Raw genomic sequence first — 25,932 nt, 5'->3', positions numbered from 1 at the left:
GGTCTGCAAATCAGGAATAGCAGACCATGTTTGGACCCATCAACACAACATCGAGTGGTCCCAAGCTGAGATCTTGCACAGAGAGGAACATTGGTTCAGGAGAAAATTTAAGGAAGCCGCATACATGTTGTCTAACAACGTATTCAGCCAGGCCAGCGTAGATATACGAAACATATGGAAACCCATCATCAAACGAGAAATGACCAACTCCCGCCAAATCGGTCATCTCTCACGAAATCAGTGAAGCGGAAAATGGAAAGTAGAGAAAGTGAAAGTACTCGAACGACCTATAAAATAGTCATATCTCGGAGGAATCGGTCCAGTCATCACCCGAAGACGATTGTAGATACCAACAATCGAAACGTCGTGAACTAACGTGACTTGGAATCTCTACACTTTTTTATTTTTTATTATTTTCTTTCTTTTTTGCATTCCTTTAATTTTGATTTATTCAATTATTATATTTTTACTTGTAGGTTATTTTACTATCATTTCATTTCAGGTTTATTGTTGCTTAATATAATTGTTATTTTCAACTATCCTTTTTTAATTATTCTTTTTTACTTGTTTCAGGGATTTCAAATCATTTTATATAATAGACAATGGAAGTCAGAACTAGTGAAATATATCTAGATATATCCTGATTTATTCTTTCCAAAAATATTATTCTTACAGTATGATTGGACAATACAGTCCAACATTATGTTAACTCATTACAATTAAGCATTTTTATGCGGCAACGATAACATTGGCCTTGGAGAGGGCTTCGACTGTTGCAGAGATGATTACAAAAAATACATAGTGCAGTTTTCAAGTATTTGAGAACTGATGTATAGTTCATCCGTTGAATAATGATACAGATATGAAACAATATTATAGAAAAAAATTTCATTCGACCATTATGTTGTATAAAAAGATCTCCCCACATGTTAACAGACCATCTATTCTGGTGATCCAGAGTGCGAAAAAAATGAGGATTCAAATCACTATAATAATGTAAGTTGTATCTGTTCACTAAGCCATTGTTATGAAAAGTAGATTCATCAGAAAACAAAATAGAATCCAAAAAATGGTCATCCCTACTGAACTTGTTCGGAATCCATAGACAAAACTCGATTCGACGATGGAAGTTTATTTCATTGTGTATCTGAATACGGTACGGGTGAAATTTGTATTTTTTATTATCCTCCGTCTGCTTATCCCCACATCTTTCTTGATCCTACGTTGATCCGTACGAGGGTTTCATTTGATTGATCACATAATAATACATTAATTTTCCTCATTTCCAATGATAGTTTTTGGTCTATTCGCCTTTTTATAAGCTGTCCTACATGTAGCCAATCGTTTGAAAACAATTTTGTTTGGAAGATTTCGGTTCGGATATTTTTGGACATACGCCCTCGACGCCAAAAGGCAATTCTCTAAACACCAATCGCTTAAATCAGATCTATCCGCTCTTGACCAATAAGAATTCTTTCAATAAGTTGATAAATGCCGATTCAAAGAATGCATTGAAATGAGAATTGCAATTTGAAAAAAGCCAATATCTGAAAAACTATTTAAGTTAGATATAGAAAACCTCGAAATGAAAGATTATCAAATTGTATATTGTTCAGACCATAAAAATACAGGGTGTTTGATTTGAAATAACAAAGTTGAATTTGCTCAATATTATAAAACAGTGATAATGATTTTTGAACATTGTGAATAATATTGAGAAAAATGGTTTTATAATCAATAACCCAAAACCTGTTTTATGTTTGGTCAGAATTTGAAGGGATGATTTCTAAACATTTCAATGTTATTTAGTTTCCAATTTTACCTAGCATTTTCATAAAAAAATCAATTACTCAAGAACGGTAGGTACATAGACCTAACTCAAAGGAAATCATATTATTTTTCCTGGCCTATTCAAAAGTGTGACGAAATACAGAGTGTTCCATTAAAAAAACACAACTTCGATATGTCACACTTTTTTGAGTCACCCTGTAGATTCCAAAATAATTTTCTTTTGCAGCTTTCAATCAATATACACACAATCAAATGGAGAAATGCTCGAAAAATTACTGGTTTGGTTTACAGGGGCTTATCGTATGAGGTGCCCCACCTTGTATAGCATATTTGAAAGTTTTCATATTTATAAGGCCATCGAATATTTAGGTTTGTCAACTAAAACTAAATGAACTATAATGATACGTGAAAAAAATAATAAAAAATCCGTTCCATATGGAATGCAGAATTATGTTACGAATTCACAAGAGTATAATATTGTATTATACAATACGCTGGTTATTTAAAAAATAAGGTGAATTTCCATTGTTCTCAAAAAATATTAATTTATTCATAAATTCAATGCACTTGTGCCAGCGATTTTTCCAATCCTCGAATCAGTTCTGATGTGCACTTTTTGGCATTTCCTTGATATCTCTCAGCCATTCGACTATTGCCTCCTCAATGCCGTCCTTTCATGGGCCTTCTTATTCTTGGAAACAGAAAAAAGCCGAACGAGAGCCAATTTGGTTAATACGGTGTCTGATGCATTATTACGGTGTTGTTTTTGGCCAAAAAATTATGAACAAGCAATGACGAGTGAGAAGGTGCAGTCTCGTGATGCAAAAGTCATAATTGTTTTTCAACAGTACCGGAAGTTTTCATTGCTTCTCGTAAATGTAAAGATAAAATACTCCTTATTCACCGTTCGACCATGTGGCAAGAAATCCTGATGCACCACGCCACAGTAATCGAAAAAAACAGTTTTTTTGTTTTTTTTTTGTTTGTTGGTCACAATTTTACAATTCTGGAACGAACTTAGGTTCATCGATTAGTGATGTGCTGGGATGTTCAGGGCAAGCGTCGTCATTAACATTTTCTTCGACCTTCTGTGAAAAGCTTGTACCAGTTTTTCTGAACAAAGTACAATCACCGTATGCCACTGACAACATTTCGAGTGTTTTTGATCACTCAATTCCATTTTTTACCCAAAATTTAATGCAAATTCTTTGATCTAATTTTTCGATAGTACAACATCGCCGAACACGAAAAACACTTCTAACCTTTATGCCTCTCACCAACAAACTAAACATCCTAAACAACTGAAACTGTGAACATATGCCCAAGAAGGGTGTAAAAATATTAAAAAAAAATTGAAAAATCTCTAATCGATTGTACGCATCCCGCGAAATTTGAACATTCACCTTATTTTTTTGAACAGTCCACGTATATCACTTACTTTTCGCCTCTACAGTTTCGAATTTGATCATTATCAAAAAACAAAAATGATGGAAAAGAGTCTACAATATTGATGCTACTAACATGCCAATTATTTCGAAGTTTCCCTCTAGCAATCACAAAGTCACAACTGTATACATCAAAAACATAATTTCTGATACAAGTTCCAATTCCACTCGAATGTCATGAAATGTAAATCAAATGTATTTTCTAGAAACCGCTTGAGTGAATATTCAAAATGTGCAAGGTTATTTCTTATTTGACGTTTTTAAATACAGGGTGGGCAAACTAATGCGAAAGAGATGATATCAAGAACTGCGCCAACATTTCGAAAACGTGTAGAGATCCGCCGATTTCTGTCCGATTAAAAGTCGAATAATTCAATTCATCTTGTGATGACGTCAACTTGGTTGGTAAAAGTCGAGCCGAGAGCTGAATGAACACTTGTGTTTATAAAAAGTTTCGGTGAATAACCAGTGCGTTGTATAATAAATATTAGAGAGTGGTTCAAGAAATAATTTTGAGCTGGTCTTTGAAAATGAAAAGTATACAAAAAAGATGTGTTCTCCTTATCTTGAAACTAATAAAAGCTCTGAATTTGTGAGTTGTACCGAATTCGACTCCAATTCAGACAATGTGAAAAACTAACTGATATTCGAGATGATATTATGAACTTTTGTCTGAAATCTGAGACCTTGTGTAAGCATAACTCTCATTATGATGGTTGCAGCTGACAGAACACTTTGCTATAATGTTTGAAATGTACAGATGTGCGTTAACAAATACTTTTTCTAATCAAACTGAAGAAAATTGGTAGACTATTGCAAACATAAACATTATAAAACCTGGATTTTCAAATAAGACCAATGAATTGATCATGATTGCCGATGCAAATATATTTCCGATGAAGTTCTGGAAATAGTATTTCTCTCCACAGCTTTGATGAAGCTATGTATCAGCTTTGCTAATCTATCAATTATATTAGAACTGAATTTATTGATATCGATTTCATATTGAAGGACCCATGCTTATGCCTTTTTCTCTGTTATTTACAGTGCAGTGCAATCAAAATATACGGTGTTGGTACCATCGTGCGTCTTTTTTAGGAAAAGATGGGCTGTCCTTTCAAAAAAATTGTGTGTACCTACGTAATTTGATGTGAAGATTACGAACTCGGAAGAAAAAATTGGAGCTTTCCTTTATTTTTAGCCCCCCAAAGTTCTGAAACTCTTCATTGTACATCAATGGATTCGTTCTCTCTACACTGTGCGGTTATATACTAGAGGAATTTCGAAAAAAAGCAGTTCCGTCAGTTGTTAAAATGTTTTTATAGAAAAAACGTTGATTATTAAACTGAGGAGTGAAGATGGTGAATGAAGTACGATGTGAAGGAGATGTGATGAATAAATACTTTTTTTTTCTATAGTTTCTGTTGCGCAAAAAGAAGTATTGAAAGTTGCAATTTACGGAACTTTGGATAGCTATAACTCTGGAATCAAGAGAGAGCACAGTTTTTTCATTTCGGATTCGTAATCTACACGTCAAAATACTTAAGTAGGTACTATCCGAAATTTTAACGTTTACGACAGGAGCATCAAATGACATTGGAATTGATGTGAAAGAAGAGGCAGCGTTGACGTCCATCTGCTGTCATCAGATTTATTACCCTTTAACTTATTTTGGTGAAGACAATCATTACATTTGTTTGAAGGTGATTGACAATGTTTCATGATGAATTTCACTAGTTCGGACTTCCATTGTCTACTATATAATATGACTTGAAATCCCTGAAACAATTAAAAAAGAAGAATGAAAAATGAGATAGCTGTTCAGGTTTATTTTAGTTAATATAATTATTATTTTCAGCTATCTCATTTTTAATTCTTCTTTTTTAATTGTTTCAGGGATTTCAAATCATTTTATATAGTAGACAATGGAAGTCCGAACTAGTGAAATTCAGCAATCATTACAGTAGAAAGTAGGCCCAAGTACAAGTATTGTTGTCACAAATACGGGAAAGAAGTGTTTCGTAATAAAAAAATTACTGTCACTGCGTTTTTTTAATATTGATGAAGTTCCTGATAATGGCTCTTTCGTTTTCGATTACTTTTATAGAAAGTTTTGTATATTCAAGACTGGGAGCTGACATATTTGGCATCATTTGTACACACTTCCACATACTTTACTATATTTCAAATAGACCATATCGGGTTAGGATTTCATTTAGAAGACATGTATTTTTTCTATATTAGCTTCTACTTGTATTTTTCAAAGTGTCTGTTATCACTTGTAGATGATTTTTAAATTTTATTTGGAAGTCGTTTTCAAGTTTGAGTTTTCAGTTAATGTTTTTTTTCTGAGTTGGTTATTTTGTCTATCAGTGTGAATCGTTTATGTTGTCCCTCTTTGAGTTGTATTTGCCGTTCTCATGGAAATTATTGTTATCAAGATTCTTTATATTAACTTGAGGTAATGGCTTGAACAATCAACAGGGCAACTGACGCCAATAACAAATAAACAGACTGGCCAACACAGAAAAAATACATGTGCTCCAAATGAAATCCTTACCCGATATATTCTATTGATTGCATAATTGAAAACACTGCAATGCACTGTATGCACTGTGTGCACAATGTACTGATACATGAGATATATAAATTCTGATAAGTAATTATTATTATTTTTCTGATTGATTCAGCTGTTACTTGATGAAGATTCATAGTATCAATATCAAAAACTACTACAATATCAAACGACTTGATCTCCACAAACTTTATTTGAAAAATATATCACATGTTTTGCTAGCACAGTAGCTTTGTCAAGTGTGGAGATCAAGTAGTGAGGTGTAGTTTTTGAAAAAAAAATATTATTAATGTTGTAGTGTTTGGTATTCCTTTGGATCAACCGGAATACAACTGATTGTTACGAATGTACTTAACTATTCTATAACACATATAAGTTTCTTCACTTGTTCAGCGACAAGTTTTTGTGTATTTCAATTACAACTGCCACGTATTCGATACAAATACAAGAGATCAATACTCACAGCCAAATCGTTTCAATCCAGACCCTTAAAAGAAAATGAAACCATGCAAAGCATATGAGCCTCAACTAAACTAAACGAGATAAATGAATAAAATGAAAAATATTTGCTGTGATAACATTTACCCATTATATTGCAACTTTGAACTTCCAACCACCATAGCGCAATGTCAAGCATTCAAAAGAAGCACTGTCTTAAACTCCAAAAGCCCAGATACCTCACGAGCATTTTCTCTCTCACCTGAACTTGCATGGAGAATGAAGAATGATGCATTATTGGCTCCATCATTTCTTCCAGCACGCTAGAACTATCATCGTCAAGGATTTCGCTCTCGCTGTAGTCAACATTGCGTAGACACCTGCTACATATCTGGCCTTGTCTGAAAAATTACAATTTTCATGAAATATTCCTTGTATATACAAAAACCTCGGTTTTTGTAAAACCCTTTATAGTGATAATCTACAATAAACGGTATTAATGAGTTTTAATAAAAAATCAATAGACTGATATATTTCAAGTCTGCAAGTTGGCATTTCAAATCTATAGATTGAAAATTCCAAAATAGACTCTCTCATTTGAAGAACGGCGTTTATGTGGAATTAACTTCCTGAGAACGTTGGATTTAATCTCCAGCATGTTGAATGGATTCTATTGAATTGTTCCATTCAACATTACGGAACGGAACCTTCGGGACAATGGCCGCCCTTCACAGAAATCTATGTCTCGTTAATGCGGGGCTTGCCGCGATGGACATTTACTTGCTACTAGTGGAACCTTATGGACCATTGAGTAACAATGAGTCCACACAGAAGATGGAGTCGAGTGAACGACCCCAACTGCCCATCTGGTGACGGCGGATCAAGAACAGGAGCTTCACAGTTCTTCAACTCTCGGTCCTGTTAATCAGTAGTAGTAGTAGACTTTATTTTAGGAATCATAATATACAATATATAGTTATGCATATATGAATAATTTATATACATATATAATTTTACAGTGCGTCATGTATTACAATTTGATATATTCTAATAATAACTTTTTGAATACTTTTAAGGAATTTACATGTTTTATTTCATCAGGTAACTTATTTAAACTATCTAAACCTTTAAAGAACAATGAATTCATTCCACTCTTATAGTTTGTTCGGGATCTATAAAATGTATTGTGTTATATGAATGAATGTCACTATTTCGAACTAAATATCTGCTAAGATAGGCTGGTTGTATCCCACTCGTAATTTTGAAAATAAAAATCATGCTCAAATAATACAGTCTTTTATGTACCGGCTGCCACTGTAGAGTATTCAACATAGATAGTATTCAACATAGGGGTATACTGATTGCATCTCAAAATGATTCTCATACCTCGATTTTGTAGTTTCTGCAACTGTCCAATTTGATTTTGGTTGAATAGATACATCAGTGTGGCACAGTAGTCAAAGTGTGGCCTTATTATGCAGTTGTAACATGTTAGTCTAGCAAAGGTTGATAAAGATTTTGAAATTCTAGAAAAAACATCAATTTTCTTACATATCTTTCTAATGGTATATTCGGCATGCTTATTCAAATTTAATTGATGGTATATAATGAATTCTAGGTACTTAATTTCATTTACAATTGTGAGTTGATTATTGAATATGCTGATATTATTGTCGTTAGTATCAATCTTTCTTTGATTCGAATTTGTTGTAACAATCATTGCCTTAGATTTATTGATATTCAATTTGAGTTTATTCACTTGTAGATATAATTCAATGTTCTTTGAAGATATATTGATATTTTGTATAGCTTCTTTTAAATCACAGTTTTCTGTATATACAAGGGTATCATCAGCAAATAAATTAATATGGTGTGAACCAGGTACATAGTTGATATCATTTATATAAATAATGAATAGCAGTGGTCCCAAACCTTGTGGTTCACCTATGTCATTTATAATTTGAATCGACATTACATCACAAATTTTGGTTCTTTGACTTCTTTGCTCAAGAACTATCCAACCAGTTTAAAGATTTTCCAGTTACACCATAATTCTTCAGTTTATTGATTAAAGTTTTCCTATTAATTGTTTATAAGGCACGCTCGAAATATAGAAATATAGCAACAATATATTCTTTCTTATCAATACTTTTTTCCACTCTGTGACTGTTAGTTGTAATGCTGTTTCGCATAAGTGATTCTTACGAAAACCAGACTGATTTTCGATGAATAAATTATTTCCGTTAAAGTATGTAACTAGTTGTTCATATACTGACAGTTCCAGTACTTTTTCAAGCGTTGAAAGACTGTTTATTGGACGAAAATTACTTGCATCACTTGTATTTTCGGAATTGGAGTCACTGTACTAACTTTGTACTGGTTTGGAAACAGTCTCGTGTACATGGAAGTATTTATAAAGTTCAATATTATATGCCCAGAAACATCGAAAGTTTCTTTTAGAAATTTACTATTTATAATTTCACTTTTATTTACTTCATCAAGAGAAAAAATTATCTTACGTAAAGTTATCATGTTTATATTTTTGAATTGACTCAACTTACTGTTTATGGGTTTATAATTATTCGGTGTCCATATCTCATGACAATATATACTATTTTCTATCTCAATTACACCGTTAACAAAGTATTCATTGAAATTATGGGCAATCTCTATTGGATTATCACATATTTTTTTACCATTACTATTTTCAAACATAATTCTCTTTATATTATGTGATTCTACTGGTTTGACTTGTTGTTTTTGACATTTCCACATAATTTTTGGATCTTTTTTATTTTCATCAGTTTTATTTTCAAAACAAGTTTTTCTTTTTCTTTTAGAGTATTAACATTGTTGCCATTTTTGTTCTCTTCCAGCGGTTGCACATTTTTTGAAATTTTTATAAGCTATATCTTTTTCTCTTGATAATGTTTTCAGTTCACTGTCATAGAATGGTAATTGATTTGACTCAATTTGTATTTGCTTTTCAGGTGTTATTTTGTTCACAATTACAGTAACTTTTGTTTCAATTCCATCCAATATTTCATTCACATTGGTTGTATTCAAGTTCAAATTAACAGTGAGAAGTTCTAAATTGATTTCTTTATATATACTTTCATTTATATTTCTTACACGAATTAATTTGTTTGAAATTTCTTTCCTACATCAGTTATGATGTTATAGAATGATCAGATATTTTTAGTACATCATGTACACAGCAGTTCGTATATTTGATTTATTAGAGATCACATAATCAATAAGAGTTTTGCTGTTATTTGTCACTCGCGTGTAGTCAGTAACAAGTTGATTAATTCCAAATGAGTTGAATATATTTATGACCTTTTTACTATAAAAACTGTCTTTTTTTTAAATCAATATTGAAATTTCCAATTAGAGTACACTTTTTATTATAGAAACAATTTTCAAGAATATTTTCCAGACTATCCAGAAACCCAGAATGGCTTTGATTAGGCGAATGAAAAATACCTCCTATTAACCATTTCTTTCCATTGATTTTAATTTCAACAAACTGAATCCAGTAGTTAGGTTCACTGACCAAAGATTTTTTCACCTTGTATTCTGTTATCCCATATGACAACCCCTCCAGAATGCCTTGCTACTATCACATATATATTTCAGCATTGCTAACATCTAGAGTTGTTCTCGCTTCACTTAAAACTATCAGTGCTGGATTTAGAATAATATCAGTCTTATGAGCTACTAAACTTCCCACATTTACATATACAATAATCCTGGTTGAATTGTACATAAGGAATCACAGGTTTTTTCATCACTTCCATTGTGTCGTTCTACTATTGCAGGGATAGAGTTAATGTACTTGATAGTTTTCGAGTTGTCTCCTGTTACGGGTGTGAAGTTATCCACATCCACAAAGTACACTGAGAAAAAAATATCGCATTATTAATTATTTAATTAATTATTAATTATTAAAAATGAAAATTTTCATTTATCGACTCTGCACACCTATCATTTTTCAATATGATACGCTTATTGACTGAATTAGTAAAAAAACAGAGCCGTCCTAGTTCATTAAACTGTATGGAGGGGTGAAAATATTTAAAAAAATCGTAACATGAAAAATTGACTTTGTACACCTACAAAATTCAGATATGTTATCCCTGATGATCTATACGACAGAAAAAACTTCACGTCATAGTTTTTCAGGCCGTCTGAGGGGGTGAAAATAGGGTGGAAAGTTGAAAAAATCGTATCTTCGAAAATTGAATGTGTACACCTGGAAGGTTGAGATATGTTACCCATGTCGATATATTCGACAGAAAAAAACATCATGTCATAGTTTTCCAGGCCGTTTGAGGAGGTGAACATAGGGTGAAAATATCAAAAAATGTCTCAACATGAAAAATCGACTTGTACACCTACAAAATTGAGATATGTTATTCCTGATGATCTATTCGACAGAAAAAAATTCACGTTATAGTTTTCCAGGCCGTCTGAGGTGGTGAAAATGGGGTGGAAAGTTGAAAAAATCATATATTCGAAATTTGATTTTGTACATCTACAAGATTGAGATATTTTATTCCTGACACCCGATTTGACGAGAAAAACTTCACGTTATAGTTTTCCAGGCCGTCTGAGAGGGTGAAAATGAGGTGAAAACTTGAAAAAATCATATATTTAAAAATTGACTGTACACCTACAAGATTGAGATATGTTATTCCTGATACCTGATTTGACGAGAAAAACCTCACGTTATAGTTTTCCAGGCCGTCTGAGGGGGTTAAAATGGGGTGGAAAGTTGAAAAAATCATATATTCAAAAATCGAGTTTGTACACCTACAAGATTGAGATATGTTATTCCTGATACCCGATTTGACGAGAAAAACTTCACGTTATAGTTTTCCAGGCCGTCTGAGGGGGTTAAAATGGGGTGGAAAGTTGAAAAAATCATATATTCAAAAATCGAGTTTGTACACCTACAAGATTGAGATATGTTATTCCTGATACCTGATTTGACGAGAAAAAATTCACGTTATAGTTTTCCATTCCGTCTGAGGGGGTTAAAATGGGGTGGAAAGTTGAAAAAGTCGTATCTTCGAAAATTGAATGAGTACACCTACAAGTTTGAGGTATATTTTCCATCATGATCTATTCGACAGAATAGATCATGATGGACGACTAGGCCGTCTAAGGGGGTAGAAATTTCAAAAAATCATATATTTGAAAATTGAATTTAAACACTTACAAGATTGAGATTCTCCTGATGGTCGATTCAACAAATAAAAACAACGTGTCAGAGTTTTTCAGTTCTGAGTAGACTAGAAACTTTTGCACCATATTAGTTGTTTAATGTAATGAATTGATAAATGTTAGTGTAATGTATGTAGGACTAGATACTTCGAAAACAGTCTGACAACGCTACAAAGTCAGTATTTTTCAGATGCTCTATATGAATACATATCTGATTGAACTGTAGTAATAAATAGCCTCAAAGAAATATATCAGCCTCTTGATTTTCATAAACCATAAAACCAAAGCAAAAGAGAACATTAGAGTTAGTGTAAAAGCATGTTTTTGAAAATATTTTACACCATTTATTAATTATAACAATTGTAACAATCTTGTAGGTGTACAAACTCAATTTTTGAATATATGATTTTTTCAAGTTTCCACCCCATTTTCATCCCCTCAGACGGTCTGGAAAACTATAACATGAAGTTTTTCTCGTCAAATCGGGCATCAGGAATAACATATATCAATCTTGTAGGTGTAAAAACTCAATTTTTGAATATATGATTTTTTCAAGTTCCACCCCATTTTTAACCTCTCAGACGGCCTGGAAAACTATAACGTGAAGTTTTTCTCGTCAAATCGGGTGTCAGGAATAACATATATCGATCTTGTAGGTGTACAAAATCAATTTTTAAACATGATTTTTTTTTAAGTTTCCACCCCATTTTCACCTTCTCAGACGGCCTGGAAAACTATAACGTGAAGTTTTTCTCGTCAAATCGGGTGTCAGGAATAACATATATTAATCTTGTAGGTGTACAAACTCAATTTTTAATTATATGATTTTTTCAATTTTCCACCCCATTTTCACCCCCTCCGACGGCCTGGAAAGGTTTTTCAGCTGAACAGATCATCAGAAATAACAAATTTCAATTTTGTAAGTGTACAAAGTCAATTTTTCATGTTAAGACATTTTTTGATATTTGCACCCCATGTTCACCTCCTCAGACGGCCTGAAAAATTATGACCTGAAGTTTTTTGTGTCGAATAGATCATGATAGATAACATATCTCAAACTCATAGGTGCACACATTCAATTTTCAAAGATACGATTTTTTCAATTTTCCACCCCACTTTCACCCTCTCAGATGACCTGGAAAAGTATGACGTGAAGTTTTTTCTGCCGAGTAGATCATTGGGAATAACATATCTAAATTTTGTAGGTGTACAAAGTCGATTTTTCATGTTACGATTTTTTAAAATATTTCCACCCCATTTTCACCCCTTCAGACAGTTTAATAAACTAGGACGATTCTGTTTTTTTACTAATTCAGTCAATTAGCGTATCATATTGAAAAATGGTAGGTGTGCAGAGTTGGTAAATGAAAAAATAATAATGCGATATTTTTTTTCTCAGTGTACTTTGTGGATGTGGATAACTTCAGAACTTGATTATCAGAAGCAGAATCTGCGTGAGAAAAGGAAACAAACCTTTCTGCCTAAACAGGTCAGCAAACGCTTACTCTCAAAAGATGTTTCCCCCAAACGTGAGGCGAAAAAGCACTGCATGGCTGAATATAATATATCGCATGTATAGCTGACTACTATCATATGGAAATGTTACCGCGGCCATTAAGGTGGGAATCTTGCACTTCGAAAATCCGACAACTCCAATATCGAACAATCAACTAGAATTTTTTCAGTACGAGATTATGGTTGCTGTAGAGGATATTTTCAAAGCCGGCCCGGCCCGCAGGTAAAATTCTAGAGCGGCACATTCCGGCCTGGGCTACCTGAGATGACCAGAGGAGCATTTCCTGACCGATGGGTGCAGTCACGAGAGGCACCTCCATGAACTATGTTACAGAAGAACTACTGCCCAAGTCATACATTTGTTGTGTTTATCTACCTGACGAAGGTAGTCGCAGGCTGACCACTAATCAGGAACTCACTAGACTGTTCTTAACAAGGTTATATGGGCCTTGTTAGCAGAACACATACTCTGTGCCTATTTAGTCCCACTCTTGCCAGCTGACCCAGCTGATAAGCTAAAGTCATTTGTTCTAATTTGAATTGGTGCTACAATACACTCTCGAGGAAGCAGAGGAGTTTTGAATAGACCCACTCACTTTGGCCTACCTACTTATCCATAGTATTGTGATATTTAAATGCAAATTTGATCAAAATAGAAGTTGTTAGATAGTCATTTGATGCCCGTTTTCAACTGAATACGGTTTCAATCCCATGTCACAAAGTTGATCCTAGATTAGTCTATCGTTGGAATATCCGATTGTGGCTTCGATATGTTCAAGTTTTTTAATGTTTCTTTTTTTTTCCCCAAACAAATATTTCGGATACCAATATGTTAATTTTTTTAATTCTGAATTTGCTTTATGAAATACATCCATAATTGTTCTTTGGAAATTTGCTCTTGGTGTTTTATTTTAACAAGTATATCTTACAAAATCTTCTGTAACTAAAATTTTTCGAAACATGCTGTGATATATTCAGTGTCTGATGAAGAAATGAAATATTTGCCTCTTGTATTTCAAGAAACTATTTTTCCGCAATTCCTAAAATCATTTTTGTTTTGTCATTTGACCAATCATAAAATCTAGTTCTTTAACATTTGGTTGTTCTTTTAAACTAACTACTTTGTCTGTTGTTGTTTTGAGATATTGCCAGAATTGTTTGAGATAGTTTCAGTGTTAATCATCTGATAGTAATAATTCAGTACACCATAACAAACAAAATAAGTAGATCAACTAGACGTATGTGACGGAATCGGCCGATACTTGATGAAAATCCATAACGTATTCAAGAAACACTTTATTGTGAGATTTTCACTAAACAGTTTTACAATAGTTAAGGCAAATTTATTAAATTCAATAAAGACAAAACTTTAGTGTTAGATAGATCAGGAGTATATAAGTTGACTTGTGGCTCTTGTCACATGAGTTAAATAATGACTATGACATGTTACATTCAGAAGAGAAAAGTTTGAATGTTCAGAAATAAATAGATTTAAGAATTAAGAGAATCAATATAATTGAAAATTAAAATGAATAGCTGAAAATAACAACTATATTAAGTAAAACCCCTTAAATGAAATTACAATAAAATAAAATGCATGCAAAAGATTAAACATTTGAAAAGAAATAAAAATTGAAAGATTTCAAGCCAAGTTACTTCACGATGTTTCTATTGAAAATATATTTAATTGTTCGATCAATTTTTTGCTTGTATTTTATTTTATTGTAATATCATTTCTGGGTTTTTGCTCAATATAATTGGTTTTTTTTCAGCTATTCGTTTTGATAATCAATTTTATTGGTTCTTTCAGAGATTTAAAATCATTTTTATCATATTAGACAATGGAAGCCCAAACTGATGAATTAATGAATATTTAAATCTACACGTTTAATGTATTATATATACAATTGATATTTAATGTACCTGAGATTGGGAATTAATCAGTTAACCTTAACATAAGAAAAGAAGAAATGTACAAACTCATTTGAATAAACCTGTAGTGAATGGAATTACCTGATCTTATGTATTAGTTAATAACCAGTTTTCAAATTTGAAAAAATATTCAGTGAGGGGGAGTTGATTCAATTCTATTTGGTCATTCAGTAAATTACATGCATTATTAAATCTATTTATTTCTAAGCATTCAAACTTTTCTCTTCTAAATATAACACCTCATAGTCATGATTGAACTCATGTCCTGCTAAAAGATGGTTTGCAAATGTGAAATTGGTCTTTCCATTCAAGAAACTGAATTAGTTTCTTTCTCTTCAATTTTATGGAAAAAAGTTCTTCCCGTTTGACCAATATAAAGTTCTGGGCAAGAGCCACAAGTCAACTTTTATGCTCCTGATATATTATTCGTTTCATGTCCAAGCATTCCTTATTTAAAAAACAAGCAATATTATAACAATGTCCTATAGCGGACGATATCGTTTCTTGAGGATGGGTAGACCTGGACCTCATAGTGTTAGGGAATTATGTAACATTGTTTGTATAAGATGGTTTGTGAAAAATTGCAAAAGTGTGTTTATTATTTTATTATTGATTTTAGAAATAGTCAATCAAGTCAAGGTAATTCATTATTTAGCTTCCTTTCAGTGGTGAATTTTATTGATCGGTGAATGGAATTCACATATTCGACAAACTTAATTGCCTAGCTGTACCAGTAAAACATACTAAAAATGTCATCAACGTATCTGTACCAGAAGCTAATTAATTGATTATTACGGATTTCATTCTCTAGATCAGGGGTCTCCAAACTACGGCCCGCGGGACAAATCCGGCCCGCCAGTGTCATTAGCCAATGATTTACTGTCATCAATCTGGCCCGCGACAGCCAATGATTACCTAATTGTTGTTACTATTGCTGTGATAAGTTGATGGAGAAAACACAGAATGATAATTACTCGGTTTTATTTACTTGCAAGGTAAAACTTAACGACAGAAATGATGACAAAGAAAACTTAACTTAAGTATCTAAGTTTAAGCATATTAATAACTAACAAATAATTGAAATGAATCACAGTAAAACAAAAACACTAATGAGATTTATGTAATTGTGATTTTCCACCGACAATACTTTGTAGTTGTGGATCAATTTTACTTGTACCAATTTTCAAAAGAGATTTAAGATGCTCATCGGTTAATTGAGATCTGTAAACATTCTTTGTGTACTTCATCTTGGAAAACGTTTTCTCACACAAGTAAGTAGTACCAAAAACAGAAAACAACCGACGACCAAATTTATGCAAATCATGAAAGTGTTCCAGTGGAAGACTCTTATAAAATTCCAACAAAGATGAATTTTGATATTTGTTCTTAAGCATATCACTGCACCGTAAATCAATAATTTCCATTAGGATTTCCGGAGCCAGGGTTTCAATGTCAGAATCAAAAGGATTTTGAAAAAGCTTTATTTCATTCGCTATGACATCAAAATCTGAAAAACGAGTATCAAAATTTATCTTCAAAGCACTCAAAGTTTCGATTGCAAAATTGACGGGAAATTCAGTCTCTGTTGTGTGGCTGAATATTTCACATGTTTCAAAATGTGTGAAACATTTTTTACGTAATTGCGATTGAAATAGTATGATTTTCTGCCTGAAGGATTTGATATTGGTGTATAAATCAGGGAGTAGCTGATTTTCTCCTTGCAATCTCAAATTCAGTTCGTTCATATGATTTGTGAAATCGACATAGAAGGCTAACTTCCACATCCATTCACTATTTTCTAAATCGGCAAAAGGGCGCTGCTTCTCATTTAAAAAAATTTCGATCTCTGCTCGAAGTTCAAAAAAGCGCAAGGACTTTTCCGCAACTAAGCCAGCGTACGGCAGTATGATATGGTAAATCATTTCCTCCAATCTGTTGAATAAACTCGCGGAATTGTCGGTGATTCAACCCAGTGGATCTGATGAAGTTAACAACTGATATGATTGGTTTTAGAACTTCAGACATATCCAAATATTTTCCGCACAAGGACTGTTGATGAATGATACAATGTAAGACTAATGGTTTTGAACCACCATCATTTTCTACAGCCTTTGACACAAGTGCAACCACTTCTTTATTTTTAACATACATATTTTTGCCTCCATCAGTTGTTATAGATTTCAAATGTCTCCATCGAAGGTTCTTTGTATTAATGGCATTTTCAACTCCCTTAAAAATATCTGCCCCAGTTGTCGTGCCGTGATTACTATCAATATCAAGATCTCATACACTTCATAGCTTTCATCTACTCCGCGAATAAAAATCGACACCTGAGCAGTATCTGACACATCCGTTGACTCATCCAATGCTAAAGAAAACCACCCATGATGTCTATTTTTGTCAGACAGTTGAGATGCACCCTCCGAGCCACGGTGTTTGCTGACAAACTGACACTTTTAAATAAATTTACCTTTTCGGGGCATATTTCTTCGGCTACTGCAATCAAGCATTCTTTTATCATTTCTCCATCGGTGAATGGTTTGTCACGTTTTCCGATTTCAAGAGCCACACGAAAGCTGGCGCGAGTTGCAAACTCTTGTTCAGTATTCGCTTTGGTAAACAAAGATTGCTGCGATTTGAGACCGCGTTTCAAAGCTTCAAATTTTTCCTTCCGCAAGCTTCCTGTATACTTGGAGTAACTTTGAAGATGTTTCGATTCATGGTGTCGTTTAATGTTATAGTCTTTGAGAACAGCTATGGTTTCATTACAAATCAAACATAGCGCCTTATTACTGTCGATTTTTCGCTTCTTTTCCATACTAACAAAGCACACATAAAAACAATAAGTCAAATCAAAATACTTTTATTGACGGGTGTTACTTTATTTCACAATAGACAGTTTCGCTTCCTTCGCCTTTCCTATGCAGACTAACTCGCAGTTGCGCCGCTAGCCTTTTTATATGCAATCATTATTGCCATTTCGAGGTGATCGGAATGCACTAGCTAGAACCAGAACTTTCTCGAACCAACGCGGTAATTCCAAATATTTAATTACGCCTAATGCCACCTAGCGGGTAGCTGAAAAAGACAGTACATAGTACCACTACTCGCCACTAGATGTCGTTAAGTGTCACAATACACAATAATAATTGAAATGCAAAAAAAGCGTAAGTTTGCTCAAGCCACGCACTTTGCGACTATCCTAGTCTAGTTAAGGGCAGAAATTGGCCCTTGGAACAAACTGAAAAAATCATTATGGCCCGAAGTCTTCAAAGTTTGAAGACCCCTGCTCTAGATAATCCATGAAAATTTCAGGCAGCAAAAGATGCAACGGGTTATCCGTTATTAGTCTTTCGCTGCATGAATAAAACTTTTCGTTTAATTGAAAATAATTTTGAGAAAGAAAAATGAAACAACTGATCTGGTTGAGCGTTCTTCAACGAATATTTTTCTTCAAATTTATATTGATAACAATATTTTTATAACTATTATTATGATGTGCAAATGTAAATCTGATGAAAACACTTTGCTTTCTTAATATGCTTGTCAAACGCCATCAGACAGATTAGTCTCAAAGCTTTGGCCCAGTATCTCCATGTTTTAGGTATGTATCTCAGAACTAAACTTGCACTGCCAGTTTTTGAAGTAGAATTTTCGTTTCCGTTAACAGTACTATTGAGTGAATGCCTTTTCGTATCGGCTGCTTATATGGTTAACCTCCGATTCTAAATTTGTGGAGAACTACAAGAGGAAGAGTAATTCTTTCTTGGAAGATTCGTGTTTGAGGGATACGGAAAAGAAATTCATAAAAAAGCAGTTTCAACACTCACCTCACTTCTTCCACCGTCGTGAGCTCTTCGTGCATACTCTTTGCATTCAAATCATCTCCTCTGTTGGCGAAAAGCATCACTTGATTTTCGAACTCTTGATTCTGCTGCACCATCGTCGACAATTGTTCTTCCAATTCAGCTATTCTCCTTTCGTCTCTCGAGCACTGTGCTCTCGTTTTTTCGAGTTGAGCGAGCAGTTGTGTCATTTGTTCCATGCTGCTGTCAGATTCGTAAAATTCTTCTCGGTTCTGGATGCCGCTGTCGAAGCTTCTCGGTTGGTCCGTCGCCGCGGTCGTGTGTGGGGCGGGTACATTATTTTTTCGTGAAGTAGTGTGAGTCTGGAAAAATGAAAAGAGGTTAGTAAACTCAAAATGATTTGGGAACAAAGTTTTGTTTGATATGTAATTTTCAATTCTAGCTACTGCTGTTCTTATTGACATTCTGAAAAGATGCAGAGTTCACACATAAACAATTGCAAAATGTATTTGTTTAGATATTTAAAAATTGATTCTCTACTCTTGGAGAGAAAAAAAATACCAAACAAACTTCACTATCTTGAATAGCAATTTTTTTTTGTAATTTTTCATGGAATACTTCTATTCTCAAATTAATAATGAATTCAAATGTCTTGTTTACATTCAAAATCGAATAATTTAAAAAAAAATTGTTAATAACATTTGCTTTAAATTTTGACAATATTTGTTCCAAAACTTTTCGTAAATAAATGAAAAAATTTATTATTTTTGAGAAAAAAATCAATTTCGCTTGTTATAACAAACTATGTTCTGATAAAACATTCAAATGATTGTTGATTTTGCTATTTTTCCATTGTTTGAATAATTTGATCGAAAAAAACAATTGATTGGAAATACATTTTCGAAATTTTTGATTAGTTCATAAAAAAACTGATATAAATAGCTGATATGAATGATTTAGTCTAGTTCATAAGTTGAAAATGATGAGATTATATTTTTAGTTCATGAGTTTTTTTTTTTGAATTGGAAAACATTTATTGAATCTTTCAACGAAAGTGGGAGTTGGTTATACTCATTCAAACCTTTATAAAATAAAGACTTCATCGTACTGGTCAAATTATTTCGAGGAAGGTGGAATTTTTGGGAGCTACTCGCTCTTGTTAAGTGGTTATGGATTTGAGACTTTTAATAAGTTAGAAGCAAGTTATGTGTTAGTTTGAAAATGAATATCATTGCTATCTCGTACAGTCTCTGGGAAACAGACAGCCACTGCAATGTACTTAACATGTTTGATATACTTGAATACCTATTCACTTGTAAAATAATCCTCATTCCACGGTTCTGTAACTTTTGTAAAGCCGATACCTTATTTTGATCAAATGAGTATAACATACTAGCACAATAATCAAAATGGGGTTGGATTATACAATTATATAATGTAATTTTCGTACCGATCGCACGAAGGCTGGTCTTTTTGAAACCTAACTACACCGTGTACCTTTGTGATTGTTTTTTCTTTTAAGTTCTATTCCGAAACGAGGCAGGAGACTAATACTTAAGGCTAAAGGCCTTTCAACTATCCTGAAATGGTGCAGGACTCACTCGAGTAGTGGCTACAAGAAGCTTCAGATTAGGCTTATATTACAAAACAATAAAAAGAATAAACGGGTGAAGCAATAAGCGGTAAAGCAATAAGCAAAAATGTTCTAAAGGTAAAATCAAAATTTAACAAGAAAGTACGTCTAAAATAGCTGATTCTCAAACAAAAATTTTCTCTTTATCAACTTGTGAAATGTTATATATTCTCTCATAAGGTAGAATTCCAACTTACACGAAAAACTAAATCGACTTATTCGAACTTGGCGGACATTCTGAAGTAGGTAAGTATTTGAACTTGCCTAGCCGCCGTACTAGTTTTTAGCTTCAAATCCGTGTGTACTAATTGCTATAATATTTACACGTATGCAAGGGGTGTAGTGTAATTTATTGCCCTTCTTATACTGTCCCCAAGACGTAACAACAATAAGACAATTATTACAAAATTAAAATGACATCCTCTCTCTCTAAACCGACATGGGAGTTAGTAAAAATCCAAATTGACTCACGATACTATATTGGGTTTTGGTCTTCCTCTCTGGAACGGTATACATGTGAAATACAAATCCGTTCTAAGTGTCACCCAACGAAACATAACAATAAACTCACTGACCGCAATTTACCGTAATTCTACTATCGCAAAATACCTTATCGCAACTTTTCCAATTAACTCTCGATCGCAAAAGAATCTTTTCGCAACTGACTTCTCAACTGACTTTCGCAACTTCTCTACTGACTTTCGCAACTTCTCTATCGCAATTCACTTTCACGACCGACTTTCCGCAACTGTCAGATCGCCCCTGTCCCCCAAATAACTTTCGCAACTCTCTTTCGCCAAGGACTCTTTTCGCAACTCCTCTATCGCAAAATCCTCTTATTACCAAACAGAAAAAAGAAAATCAAGTATGATATTTTATATAGTTCATGAGTTTTTTTTTGAATTGGAAAACATTTATTGAATCTTTCAACGAAAGTGGGAGTTGGTTATACTCATTCAAACCTTTATAAAATAAAGACTTCATCGTACTAGTCGAATTAGTTCGAGGAAGGTGGAATTTTTGGGAGCTACTCGCTCTTGTTAAGTGGTTATGAGACTTTTAATAAGTTGGAAGCAAGTTATGTGTTAGTTTGAAAATGAATATCATTGCTATCTTGTACAGTCTCTGGGAAACAGACAGCCACTGCAATGTACTTAACATGTTTGATATACTTGAATACCTATTCACTTGTAAAATAATCCTCATTCCACGGTTCTGTAACTTTTGTAAAGCCGATACCTTATTTTGATCAAATGAGTATACATACTAGCACAATAATCAAAATGGGGTTGGATTATACAATTATATAATGTAATTTTCGTACCGATCGCACGAAGGCTGGTCTTTTTGAAACCTAACTACACCGTGTACCTTTGTGATTGTTTTTTCTTTTAAGTTCTATTCCGAAACGAGGCAGGAGACTAATACTTAAGGCTAAAGGCCTTTCAACTATCCTGAAATGGTGCAGGACTCACTCGAGTAGTGGCTACAAGAAGCTTCAGATTAGGCTTATATTACAAAACAATAAAAAGAATAAACGGGTGAAGCAATAAGCGGTAAAGCAATAAGCAAAAATGTTCGAAAGGTAAAATCAAAATTTAAGAAGAAAGTACGTCTAAAATAGCTGATTCTCAAACAAAAATTTTCTCTTTATCAACTTGTGAAATGTTATATATTCTCTCATAAGGTAGAATTCCAACTTACACGAAAAACTAAATCGACTTATTCGAACTTGGCGGACATTCTGAAGTAAGTATTTGAACTTGCCTAGCCGCCGTACTAGTTTTTAGCTTCAAATCCGTGTGTACTAATTGCTATGATATTTACACATATGCAAGGGGTGTAGTGTAATTTATTGCCCTTCTTATACTGTCCCCAAGACGTAACAACAATAAGACAATTATTACAAAATTAAAATGACATCCTCTCTCTCTAAACCGACATGGGGGTTAGTAAAAATCCAAATTGACTCACGATACTATATTGGGTTTTGGTCTTCCTCTCTGGAACGGTATACATGTGAAATACAAATCCATTCTAAGTGTCACCCAACGAAACATAACAATAAACTCACTGACCGCAATTTACCGTAATTCTACTATCGCAAAATACCTTATCGCAACTCTCCCAATTAACTCTCGATCGCAAAAGAATCTTTTCGCAACTGACTTCTCAACTGACTTTCGCAACTTCTCTATCGCAATTCACTTTCGCGACCGACTTTCCGCAACTGTCAGATCGCCCCTGTCCCCCAAATAACTTTCGCAACTCTCTTTCGCCAAGGACTCTTTTCGCAACTCCTCTATCGCAAAATCCTCTTCCGCAAAATCCCTTTTCGCAACCCTCTTCCGCTACTGTCCGATCGCTACTGTCCGATCGCCACTGTCCCCAAATTAACCGCCTAGTTAATATTTCCAAGTCCGAAAAACTGTCCCTAAGCGTTCCCTGATTGATCTGATCTCCGTTTAATATTCCCGAATTTTTCCATAACCCTTTCTACTCAAGACCTTTATCTTTTTTTCATCAAAGGCATTGGTCAGTTTTTATTTTAAATTTTCAGACCCCCTATTTAGATATAGCAGAACTTCCTGTCTTCGAAGCTGAAATGCAAACTTGCGGCATTTTCGCGTTCCCAGTATTATAACTAATCAACAGGATACGTTTGTTTGGTCTATCCTGAACGAAACATAACCATTCATGATGCCGCCACAGTTCAACAATCATAAATTATATTCAACGCTTACTCTGTTGTAATATCGATATCGAAAAACCGGTTGACCGACCCCGATCTTTATGAATAAAATGATATTTTTCGTTAACTATCGCAATGGCAGTTCTCGTGTATCTTTCATTTATAAGAAATCATTTTACAAACTATGAATATAATTAACCAAAATTTCAGCCAATTTTAAAAAATGTTTGACACGATTCCTTAATTGACATGATTTTATATTTATGAATTGATTGAAATGAATTAAAAAATACATATCAACTATACATTAACGAAAACTACTCCTAAATCGATTAAGCCGTTTTTGAGATTAGCACGCACAGACAAACAGAAAAATAGGCAAAAATTCTGAAAATAATTGTGTTGGGTTCTGTTTGAAAAATACCACCAATAATTTTACTCAAATATTTTCCATGCAAAGACAGTTACCCTTCAATTGCATGTATTGATTGATTTTGAACAGTCTACTGATATAACGAATGAAATGAAGTCATAAATTAATTCGTTTGCATCTGATTGTTGCATTTATCCAATCAAATACTTTAGTATCTGATTAGTTAAATCCAACGGTAGTCGGTCGGTTCGACGTGGGTGCTTTGATCTCTCACTCAAATCGACCGCCGTGTTGTCCGCTGCAGTCTGAACGATCGTTTTTTACTTGCTATCGTTCAACCCGTGTTAGGAATCACACGTTAAAAGGTAAGACCTCGTTAGTCCTGAAGTGTTTATTTGAGTAGGTATAGATTCTTGTTCTGAATGTTATTGATGGCTTTTCAAAAATATCAAACATGAAATAACTCATTTAAGTTGTTACCTAATATCACAATATGTACTTAATTGAATAAAAAGAAGAAGTTTCGACTTCTGAGGGTTGTCGTTCGTAGAGGTGCGACAGCTGGTCAACGGAAAAATATATTTTAAACAGATTTTGAACAGCATAGGGACTAACAGGGATTTCTGAACTTTGACAATTGGTAATGGCCCTGTTGTTGAAGCTGGATCTGTCTAATTAGTTGGCATTTATTCAGTTTGCTTTGCCAAATCACCATGCACGGATATAGCATTCAACAACACAACTGAAATTATAAAAGTTCAACAATCACATTTCTTCATCCTTGTAAGGATTTTCCAATGGATTATTCGTTGTTTGTGAGAGTTCGAATATTTTTTCCATCGTATTTATAAACCGATAGTTGAAATGCTGGAAAACAAAAGAGAAAAAAATCGAAAACTACTAAATTTGTAACATATAATTTTCTTCTTTCGTGTATAATACTTCAATATTTATAGTTTAAGTATTATAATTGTAATGAGCATTGATTCATTTTATGATTACTCTTCACCATGATATTTTCTGTACGCAATCTTATGCCACATACGTGCAACAACTAGGTCCATTTATTGTATATTAGCTATTACCCGCGGCTTCGCCTGCGTAGGATTTCGTTTGTCACATTGAGTTTCGTGACAGACCATTTCACACAAATAGTTACAATATTTTTCATCAACAATTATTAAAAATAATTTTTTCAATATGTTATCCTATGTTACTTCTAATACCTCCAAGAACATGTGTACAAAATTTCAAGATGATCGCTTAAGTAGTTTTCGCGTGAAACCGTAACAAAGAAACTTACATTCGCATTTATAATATTATATTAGTAGGGAGGTAGGGAGGGAAATGTTATATTTTGAACTTATATTTTTTAATGTATTCAAGAGGTGTATATGTAGCAGACACAAATTATATAAATAGATTTGGGAAGCTGAATACACTTATTGAATGAATTAATCGAAGAGTTTTTGTATGAAAGTGTATAATTATAAAATAATTATAGTTTGAATAAACTAAAAAACACGCTTTTAAAGAACATCGAACTGAAAAGTTGAAAATAAATATAGTTAAAAAATCTAAAAAACACGCTTTTGAAGAACATCGAACTAAAAAGTTAAAAATAATTTTTGTTTTAAATAAACTTAAAACAATAACGATCGAAAAATACTAGTAATATTGTGAAAAAAGCCTGGGCGCTAGATATACAAAAAATATGGCACAAAGCGCCCAAGCTTTTGTCACGATAATACTAGTATTTTTTTATCGTTATTGTTTAAAGCTCATTTAAAACAAAAATTATTTTTAACTTTTTATTTCGATATTCCTTAAAAGCGTGTTTTTTAGTTTTTTTAAACTATATTTATTTCTAACTTTTTAGTTCGATGTTCTTTAATAGCGTGTTTTTTAGTTTTTTCAAACTATATTTATTATTTTGATTTTCTTTTGAACAATCTATCAAGGAGGTTTCGTACATCGCCATCTGCCCGCGAATGGATAACAAAATATCAAGTAGGTTACGTACAGCGCCATCTGCCCGCGAATAGATCAAGCAATAATGCCGATAATTCTGTCAATACAGATCCCGAGCTTGAGAGGTGAAGCTAAATATAAAGCGTGTAAAATTATTGCAAAGCGCTTTCGACTTTCGTCATCATCAGTGCTCACCTGAAAGTAAGTGATCTAATTGAAAAGGAAGTTTTGTGAAAATTAAAATTTGCAAAAAATTTTAGAGGTTATGAAATTTGGAAAATTGTTTATGATTACTTACTTGTCAGGTAACAGGAAGTATCAAAATGAGTACATGGCACATTTGTAATATTTGACTCATATAAAACAAAATAGGCTGATCGCCAAGAAAGGTGAAGGGCAACTTCTGTTGACACATCAATTCTCGTTGCCCTTCTTTAATATATTACTTTGACTGAACCACATGGCCTTAATCCATAAATGTATTTTCTTGGCTATCAGCCTATTTCGTTTTATATAAGTCAAATATTACAAA

General features: G+C 33.3%; 1 protein-coding gene across 4 annotated transcripts in view; it reads right to left on the bottom strand.

The window, feature by feature from the left end:
- centrocortin (cerebellar degeneration-related protein 2-like) overlaps nt 1-25,932 on the bottom strand; it is a 420,172-nt gene that overhangs the window by 10,920 nt on the left and 383,320 nt on the right. For all 4 annotated transcript variants that reach the window (XM_074174753.1, XM_074174750.1, XM_023162048.2 and 1 more), the window contains exons 4-5: nt 18,756-19,093; nt 6,512-6,650 (exon numbers count right to left, since the gene is read on the bottom strand). In XM_074174753.1, coding sequence (XP_074030854.1) covers nt 6,512-6,650; nt 18,756-19,093 — 477 coding nt within the window. The remainder of the gene's footprint in view (nt 1-6,511; nt 6,651-18,755; nt 19,094-25,932) is intronic.

The sequence above is a fragment of the Leptinotarsa decemlineata genome, unplaced genomic scaffold, assembly GCF_025532065.1.
Source record: "Leptinotarsa decemlineata unplaced genomic scaffold, Ldec_3_MD MMD2_P_RNA_scaffold_12, whole genome shotgun sequence".
Lineage (NCBI taxonomy): Eukaryota > Metazoa > Arthropoda > Insecta > Coleoptera > Chrysomelidae > Leptinotarsa > Leptinotarsa decemlineata.
This window is presented reverse-complemented; position numbering and strand designations above follow the sequence as displayed.